Raw genomic sequence first — 10,241 nt, 5'->3', positions numbered from 1 at the left:
GAGAATCCTCCCTCTTTCTTCGATCTTCAATCCATGTTGTTGGTTGAAGAAAACCATGTTCGAACAAGAAGCAACGCCTCGGAAGGCCACATGCTCTACACACATTTGAACAGAGGAAGAGGACGCGGCCAAGCAAGAGGTCGATTCGGCCAAGGACGAGACGGACGAGGCCCAACTTACGAAAACAAGTCGCAATTTCGGCAACAAGACGGAAGTCATCGAAGAACCTTCAAAAGAAAGGGGAACTTCCATTCCGGTCCGAGCTAACAAACCTCGATCAAATGTGAATATTGCGGCAAAATCGGCCACCATTAGGAAGAGTGCCGAAAGAAGATGCGTGAGTTGGCTTCCACTAGCCGACAACTCACCAATTACGCCACCAACTTCGACTATGACGTTCATGGCAGAATGTTTGTGATGAGACATAGAGAAAATTCTATGTCGGCTTCTACTTCAACTAGTGCCTCCGGTCCGGAAGGTATATGGTTCCTCAACTCCAATGCTTCGAACCATATGACGTCTAATCATGCAATCCCCGTGAATTATTCATTTCAATTGTGCTAAGCGAGTGTTACAATACGTGAGTGGAACAATGGATTATGGTATTCTCTATGAATCGGCCACACCAATTCGACTCGAAGGGTACACAAATGCCGACTAGGTTGGCTACAAAGCCGATCGACTATCGACCTCCGGATTTGTCTTCTCGCTCGGCAGCGGAGCAATATCTTGGAGTAGTAAGAAGCAGCCTACCGTTGCACTTTCGAGCACGGAGGCCGAATACAGGGGCACAGTCATGGTTGCATGTGAAGCCATATGGCTCAAGTGGATTTTAAGGATCTGGGCGTTCCCATCAAGGATTCGACTTCCCTTTACTGTGACAACATGAGCAGTATCTATTTGGCTCGAAACCTGGTGTTCCACGCATGCACAAAGCATATCGAAGCGCACTATCACTTCATTCGAGAGCACATTCAGGCCGGAGATGGTGACCTTCAACACATCAACTCGAATCTTCAAACATTCAACATCTTCACCAAGGCCCTAGGAGCCAACAAGCTTCGGCAATTCATGTCAGACCTTGGATTGATGATCCCTGACTTGCCAAGCTTGAGGGGGAGTACAAGCCGAAGCGGACATCAACCGAAAGGAACCGACCCGAGTTGAGCTTGAGGGGGCGTGTTGAGAATTAAGCTCAACTTACTACAACGTGTGAACACACCCTTTGAGAATCTATAATTACTCAAAGGTCAAGAGTCACACCACTACTCTTTACACATTAACTATATGTCATAGAATCATATTTTATAACACAACTAATGAGTTCCATATTCCCTAGACTATGAGTTTTCAAATTCCCCAAGAGAGAGTAGTTGTTGTAATGAGTTAATGAAGAGAGAGGGTGACCTTATATAAAGCACCTTCCGCCTACTCCTTGTAATTCTACCATTTTGTATCTCATATTCTCCTTGTGAATATACACCTTTTTCTTCAATATTCTATTTTCCATTCTATCTATTCATCTTGTGTTTTCTCCTCTCATCTCTTTCCTCTCACAAATACACATAACACGCATTTCTTCCGTTGCACAAGAATAATATCCGATTCTTTACAATATTTCTTTTTTCAAACTTTGGAAGAAGAATTAATTTTTCAAAATAAGGTACCCCTAAGAAAAAAAGAGTAAAATGTGGTTGGAGAATCTATGCAAATTTGCAAGTGCTACTACTTGTTTTTAAAGCTCCATGTGTTTCTATATAGATCAATGTATAAAATAATCAAATCTATGCAAATGTGCAAGTGCTACTACGTGTTTTGAAAGCTCCATGTGTTTCTATATAGATCAATGTATAAAATAATCAAATCTATGCAAATTTGAAGGTGCTGCTATGTATAAAAAATGAAGGGTATCTTGTTAAGTGTGAGGGTAGATGGGAAAGATTAATAAGCTTGGAGCATAATGTGTTCGCCTACAATGGAAACTCCAAACTAATCTAGTTGATTTGTGTGACAGGAAGAGAAGAAAATCCGTTGTATACAAAACAAAATGAATTTTTGCTAATGTCAATAGGTAGATTTTATATAATACAAAGTTTTTGAATCAATACATACAAAGTCAGCACACCAAAATAGGCTAGTGAATTACATATAGACTGTACCTACAGACCTCAAAGAGTATGATTTCATGTGTAAAATAAAAAGGGTTTTGATACAAATGGTCAGGAAACCATTTCTCGTCGACGCTTCAATCATATATACGGATGAATGAATAGTGGCAAGGTTGAATGGATATCTCAGCCAAAGTTCCTTTAGTGTCCAACTCACGTTCACAACCAAGCTAATTTACGTGTTGCAAACTAACTAGTTTGTCTCGTGAAACAAATCATATTTGAAACTTACATGTGAAGAACTGCGTTAAAGCTTCACTTAATATTTGCCTTCTCAATCAAAGTGAGCCATGTATTGGGAGCGACATAGGTATAACCTTCGAAAAGCCCCATGCCATCTTCCTTGGGGGTTGAGGCAGGGGAGTCGTGAGCCGGCATCTTTGTCCATCTCTCGTCAAAATTTGCAATGCAATCTTGACCGGTAACCTCAGGACGGAACTTGGGTTGCACCTCTCGGGCCTCAAGCTTCTTCCAGTTGATCACTTTAAACCACTTGTGTTGTTTGATGTCATCGCTCCCATTCACACCATTCCCGAGACGTTTGCTGGGCTCTTTCTGGAGTAGCTGCATTGATTACATTTTCAAAAGTAGACATGTTAAATTAAGGTTTTATATGACCACAGTTTTACTATGACCCAGACTTAAAAGAAGAAAGTTTCAAAGACTAAAATGGACCAGTATAAAACTCTTATTTACCCCTTTAAGAAGTGAATGAGCTTCACTTGTCAAGTAAGATGGAAGCTTAATCTTGTCTTTGGCAATCTTCTGCTGTAGTTTTTGTCTATTGTTGTGCGTAAAGGGAGGCTTGAAACAAAAAAAGGGATGATTACATTGTGCCCTTAATGTTTAGCAAAACTATGATTACTTGAGAATAATACCTGGCCAGTAAGCATTTCAAAGAGCAAAATGCCAACACTCCACCAATCGGCAGCTTTGCCATGGCCTGTAGCCAAGACAATCTCGGGTGCCATATACTCCACGGTTCCACACATTGAATTTGTGGGTTTCGAATCATCAATCTCCTTGGCCAACCCAAAATCTGTTAATTTGACCTGCCATATAGAGGGAGGGAAGATGTCTATATATTAATGAGCACCAAGTCCTTACCCACCATGTATCTGCATCTCAAAATTTATTCAAGCCCATCCTGGAAATTGTCTGCATGCTCATATTACGATGAACATGAAACAATGCCTTAATGGAATAGCTATGGCTAGAGATAAGGACCATTAGTTAGTCAATGGCCCATATCACATAAACCCACATGCTAGTACACAATTTATCTATGTTCAGATTCCAGACTTAATATACACAAACTAATGGTTCTCATCTATTACCCTCTCACTAGGAGCTAGTGATCCTAATCTCTGGTCCTTATCCATAACACAACCTAATTATCTACAAGAGGTTGTCAGTGAATGCTATGTACATGGATGTAATACCTTCGGAAATATATGTACATAGAATGTGTACGACTGTAGCACGTTGCAAACTTGTGTACCTTAGAGAAAACGTAAATTCCTAAAGTTGGAATGCTATTTAGCAATCATTACCAACATACATGTATATAAAGTCTCTTCGCTAATAGATTGTGGGACTTTTAATCCAAATTTTTGACTCCCACTCTCTCTCCTATCTTGTCACTCTCATCTATTGCCTCTACTGATCTTTCCATAGCTTGATTCTGTCTCCAATCTACTCGTTCCATTCATCACATGTCTGATCTATCAAGCTTTAGTCTCCAACATTTATATCAGAGCCATATCTCTTTAGTGATTAGAACACATGACCTGTGTGTTAAGAGAAGAGTGCTCTAAACAATTGGGCAATCTTAGCTTCTTGTTTTTAATGACGATGATAAATTTTTACTTCCTATTATTGTTAAAGAGATTGAGTTTAGGTCTTTATCATGATGATAAATTTGATGGGAGTAACCCGCTGAGGACTTCTCGCAATAGCTTTGTGGGATTTGGTTTCTGGTGACCTTTTGAGATCTGGTGGTTCTGTTCATCAATCTTCTCTGGGTAGAAGGAGAGAAACTACTCCTGTTTCGTCCACATCTAAAGGCACAAGTGGTGTAGTTGCTAAAACTAGACAATCACCTATAACTCAAGAACAAAGGTGAGATTCTTGTGATACACAAGCATTAGCTCTTATAGCTCTTTCCTTAAAAAGGTCACTCATTCCACATCCAATCTTGTCGTACATCTAAAGTTACATGGAAAACATTAGAGGGTTTGTTTCAAACTCGAAATGTTGCATGCATTTTATTTCATAAGAGAGTATTTATGAACTTAAGGATGGAAGAGGGTCAAATCATGCAAGAGCATCTCACACGTATTGAGGATATTCGTGAACAATTGATTAATGTTGATGAGATTATGTCAGATTCAGAACTTGTCAATTTAACACTTAATTTATTTCCTAAATCTCGACATTGATCCTGACGAAGCCCAAAGGTGTTTTCAGACAGCTCAGGCTGACTCGGCAAAAGCGGAAGGCAAGAAGAGTGTTATGGAGCCTAATTTAGCTCTTAAGAGGGCCAAGGCTCAATTAGAAGCTTTGAACGCGATTTCATTTTTTTATGTCATTCTATTCTTCAATTAGGCTTAATATGAGAGGAAATGCAGATCCATTAACATTTATGGAATTACAAGGATTGATTTTTATGAAGAACAGATGCAAAAGAATATGGCATCACGAAATAACCACTCAGTTGCTATGTTTTCCTAAGGAAATGGAAATTACAAGCCTAAAAATCAGAACCCAAACAAACAAAACAAGTATATGCATTTTCTTATCTTTTGCTGAAGTACAATCACGAGAAGCTGCATTCATTTCTTTACTTTTTGAATTATTACCTGAATTTTTGTTTTGTTTGTTTAGGTTTTGATTTTTAGGCTTATACTTCCCTCTTCCTTTGGAAAAAATAGCAACTTCTCGATTATTTCATGATGCCATATTCTTTCGCATCTGTTCTTCCTAAAGCAACAATCCTTGTAATTCCATAAAAGCTAATGGATTCACATTTCCTCTCATAGTAAGCATAAGTGAATAATAGAATGAAAGATGATTAAGTGACTTAAGTGTTAAATTGACAAGTTCTAAATTTGATATAACCTTATCAACATTAATCAATTGTTCACAGATATCCTCAATACATGCAAGGTACTCTTGCATGCTTTGACCCTCTTGCATCCAGTATGTTCGTATGAGATGACAGAATGGGTTTAGTCTGTGGTAATCAAAATATACGATCGAGTCACACATCTATTAATGAGATGCATGCAACATTTCGAGTTTGAAACAACCCCTCTAATGTTTCTCATGCAGCTTTAGATGTACAACAAGAATGAACCTGTGGAATGAGTGACCTTCTTAAGGAAAGAGCTATATGTTGTCACTCCAATCTATTGCATATGTTGTCTCTTGCAATATTTATTGTCTATACTGATTTTTTTCATACATAGCTTGATTCCATCTCCAATTTATGTGTTCCATTCATCACATATTCAATCTATCGAGCTCTGGTCTCCAACAGTTTCTTCCCAGCAACAGGTAGGGAAGCACAATTAATTATATCATCAACACAACGAAAGCCACCCAACCCATGAAAACCTTCACTGTTTGATCCCACCCAATTGGCACCTACCACACTCATCTTTCCATAACTCTTGCCAATAACACAACATCAGAACCACCTGCTCCCTTATCACCAACCTTGCACCTATGCAAAATCCTCCAATTTATCCATGAATTAAGAGAAACTTACAGTCAACATGTCCAACAAGTTCTTCACCATCTAGACCCAAACCACACTTCCTAACTCTCTACAATACTGCATACCTCCACCAATAGTTTTGCAAAATCATCCACTTTACCCATGAACTAGCAGAAGCTAACAATCAACATGTCCTACCATCTAAACCAAACCAAAACTATTAATGCCCTAGCCTCCACAATATTTCATACTGTCATCATTAATAGTTTTTCCTTCCAAACGCTACATTCCTAGGAACATATCCCAAAATTATTGGTACAATAAGAGACACAAAGAGATATAGAGGCAACTTCATGCAAATGCAATCCTTGGAGAGATTACACAACAAATGGGTCACAAGAATATGTGAACCCTTGCACACCCAAAAAAGTGTGTTTATAAGGAAGCACAATACCATTATAAGAATCTCAATTAGCATTAAGAAAACCCTTACTCATCTAGGGCTTTGGACACCAACTACATGAGTCCCACAGGTGGCCAACCCATTCGTGATGAGAGAAATACAGACAATCATAATGTCTTTTGTAATCTTTAGCATTCTCTTGCTTTCTTTAACCGTGCAATTCGGAGTCCCAAAGTCAAACTTTGAGAGCCAAAACCACCTAAGGGGGCACATTGCTTGCATTTCATTTTACTACTCCAATGTCCAGATCATTACGTATGTTAGAAAACCATGGTTGAGCCTCACGGAACCTCCATGGATATTCGATATAGAGCTAAGGAACTTACATTTTATTATGTCTCCCCAGTGGTTATTAAAACACCTTAATGTTACCAAAATGCCCTTATTCTTGAAACACTTCTCACATGTCTAAAGGGGTACAAAAATGAAATCTTTTGTCAAAGGATGTTTGCCCAAGCATGATTCCCTAAATCTTGCCAATCGTTTACCTCTAACATCTCAATGGGGCAAAACAACACAAACATGTCATTCGCTACTCTACAGATGGTGCAAGATAGCACTTCAACTATTATTCCTATGGAGGCATATTTTCACCAAATACAACAAGAGTTACTATGCGAAGACTTGGAGAATGTCGCAAAGCTCTAGAATAGATATTTTATTGTCCATGATGGGGCCAATTTTGACCTATGGAACCAATCAACATGTAGCTACATACATGTGTTTCTGTCTCAAACCCATTATACGAACCATGTCCAAAATCAATGGTATGGGACACCAACAGGGGACTTGGGATCGGTCTCTCACCTTTGTTAGGGGGGTGGTAGGGTGGTCTAGCACCTTTTCTAACTTATTTCCTCCTTTTTACTTGTTTAATGTTAATTAAGATTTTTACAAACATGCACACTTCCGGGACCCTCGTACCAAACTATGGTTATTCAACAGCTCGTGGTCACCCCTACCCTCATGAACGGTGCAACCATATGGCATTCAAGCCTACTCATCTACATGTGAACCTCTACAATCATGATGAATGGAACAAGGTACTCCACAAGATCCAAGGCAATTTTGTACCCACTGTTGGGGATAAAGGCCCCAAGGACTCCTTTTTTGCATATTTTGACCCTTCCATGTGAAAGCTCCTTTCGAAAGCTTTCTAGACATATATCTTTACTATATTTTTGGCCCCAATTTGGGGGTTTATAGGCATTTACATTATCTTTATAACTTTTGGCCACACATGCCCAAATGACCTAAAGGTTACTTATCAATAAGAACAGGTTCCAAATCTCACATAATGAAATGGGGACTTTTAAGGGCTAGGGTTTCCTCTCCATTTTTCTGCACAGTTTTTTCTACTTTCTCTCTCCTCACACAGCAGCCCATTCCCTTGGTGCAACTGACCACGCCATTGCATCTCTCTTTCCCCCACGAAACAAGGATCACATCAAGGAAGCATCTTCCCCAGAAAATGGCCTACGTCAACATTCATGAACTTCTCATGGGACGGATTCTCCCACTTAGAGATTTGAGGCAAGACAAGAACTTTGCATACCTTGAGTCACATTAAGTGGAGAAGTCAAGAGCAAGCAAAATTTGGCAACCACAGCTTACAGCCACATCAAATAGGCATGACTATGGGAACTTCACCACCATAAGCCATTGCTCACTTACACATATATTGCATAAAAATGTTATATTTTTGGTCTCATAGGTCATATTTGACCTCCAAAGCCAATAATAAAATCTATCTATCTATCTTATCATCTCAAGTTTTGATAGTAACTTACATGGCCTTCCGCATCCAACAAGATATTCTCCGGCTTGAGGTCACGATGGATGATGCCATTCTTATGAAGATGTGCAACCGCAGAAACAATCTCGGCTGTGTAGACCCGGGCAAGCTCCTCACTGATTTTAAAAACAACTTCATACATATAGCTGCTAGAAGAAAAGCTGACACAAAACAGACCGGAAAGATTCTGGGCTAGATAGTCTCATTTCTTAACCTGAATGTCCCTTGCCGATACAGTTGGAAGAAAAGATGGCCTCCATTTATAAAGTCAAATATCAAGTAGAGCTTTGATTTCGTCTTCAATGAAAGAAAAGAAGAAATTTGAGAACATGAGGTTATCATAAGGCGAAATCAGTATGAGATTATCATAAAGACAAACAAATTAGTAGAAAAACATGAGGTATACCATTATGACAAGTAAAAACGAAATCACTACGTTTAGCAAAGGTTCTCCCAAAAAGTTATAGCACTGAACATGACAGTAAAGAATATTGATATTCCCACAAAAAAAGTCAGAAACTACAACGAACCTTGTGATGCCCACGAAAATCACCAGCCGAATAGATTATATTTAAGAATACGAATTGTGGAGACAAGGTGCTCAGATGTACCTGGAAAGAATACCGAAGCTGAACGATGAAAGGATGAACGATTTTGGTCAATATGTCACGCTCTGCCTTCATGTATTCCCCATGGTTCCTCTCTACGATGCGGTCTTTCCTCATTACCTTCATAGCAAATATGTCCTCAGTCTCGATCTCTTGAACTTGAAAGACCTTCCCAAATGCACCCTGACCAACAATTCTAAGCAATTTGAAGTCATGAGGCCCAAGCTTTTTTATGCTATTAGAATCAGGTTCGGCATCGGGACAGCGGTGAGGATCAAGGTCAGGTTGAACCGATGGAAGTTGTTTCTCGTCTTCTTCAACCTCATCATCAGATATTCTTAAAGAGACATTGGAAGGATTGTCGTTCATGTCGTCATGCTGAGGAAAGTGACGAGAATCGAGTGAGTTGGATGGGCAGCAGTCATCGGCCAATTGCAGGCTAGTAGGCTTCCGGCTGACATTTGGGCGGGGCGATGGCCCAACGAGAGAGTGCGAGCGTGTGAGGATGCGGGCAGGGTTCTGAGTACCCGACGGAATTGCCCACGTGGGAGACAGAGAGTGGCCAATTTCACATGATCCTGCCTCTGCGATTGACTTGCTGAGAGGAGGCAGAGGAGCATGAGGAGGATGATGGGGGGAGTGAGAAGTGAGGGGCCCAAACACCTCCGAGAAATCGAACTCTCCTTCACCAGATCCTGATGCAATATTCTCGCTGCCCACCATGTTTCCTTCTTCTTCTTCTTCTCCTTCTTCCTCATTGTCTTCTATGATGAGTTTGGTGAGGGACGGTGCTTTCCTTAGTTTGGCCGCGATTTGGATGCTGCGAGATGCACCAAAGCTCCCCATGGGGAAAAAGGGAGAAGAAAGCTACCAAGAGAAAAGGGGCAAACGTTTTACATTACCCACAGAGGGAGAAGGCGAAAAAAAGAAGAGGGTATTCTGTTCAGAGAAGAAATGGCACAGCACACCCACAGATGAAGGGCTGTCTGGCTGGAAGTCTCCCCTGGGGATTACATTGCGCCCCCTGCCTGCTGAAACAGGAAGAAACGAAGAAGAATCTCTGTGTGTTTCTCTTGTATCTCTCAATTTGTTTGGGGAGATGAGACACAGACAGAGAAACAGAGACAGAGAAAACAGAGACAGAGAGTTAAGAGAGAGAGAGAGAGAGAGAGAGAGAGAGTATGTGTGTGTGTGTGTGTGTGTGTGTGTGTGTGTGTGTGTGTTTTATTTGTTGTGTTGTTTCCTTTGTGATGCTCCGCATATGCCCAAATGAATGCTCTTTGTTCCTTTGTTTATGCCCATTCTTCCTTCCTCTTCCTCTTCTCTACAATTCTTGTGCTCATTCATGCTTGCCACCTATCGATCCATCGATCCGATCGAATCAAATGAGAACTTGAATCAACTCCATCTACATCTACATCTCTCCTCTCTCCTTTTCTTTCATCGCCTTTGATGCCATGAACGTGACTCCCTGTGCAGATCACTG

At 40.3% G+C, this 10,241-nt stretch overlaps 1 protein-coding gene across 1 annotated transcript; it reads right to left on the bottom strand.

The window, feature by feature from the left end:
- Positions 1-2,063: 2,063 nt before the first annotated feature.
- On the bottom strand, positions 2,064-9,638 carry LOC147850650 (serine/threonine-protein kinase AtPK2/AtPK19-like). The gene is made up of 6 exons (XM_087336255.1): positions 8,759-9,638; positions 8,362-8,444; positions 8,143-8,263; positions 3,047-3,220; positions 2,865-2,972; positions 2,064-2,732 (listed from the first exon to the last, which is right to left on the bottom strand). Exons 1-6 carry the CDS (start codon positions 9,599-9,601, stop codon positions 2,424-2,426), a joined length of 1,638 nt encoding a protein of 545 aa, XP_087192381.1. The 5' UTR covers positions 9,602-9,638; the 3' UTR covers positions 2,064-2,423.
- Positions 9,639-10,241: the final 603 nt, after the last annotated feature.

The sequence above is a fragment of the Azolla caroliniana genome, unplaced genomic scaffold (assembly GCF_043228905.1).
Source record: "Azolla caroliniana isolate FFs.n. ecotype wild unplaced genomic scaffold, voAzoCaro1.0.p SCAF_21, whole genome shotgun sequence".
In the NCBI taxonomy this organism is placed as follows: Eukaryota; Viridiplantae; Streptophyta; class Polypodiopsida; order Salviniales; family Salviniaceae; genus Azolla; species Azolla caroliniana.
The sequence above is the reverse complement of the archived record's forward strand: the minus strand, read 5'-3'. Positions and strand labels throughout refer to the sequence as shown.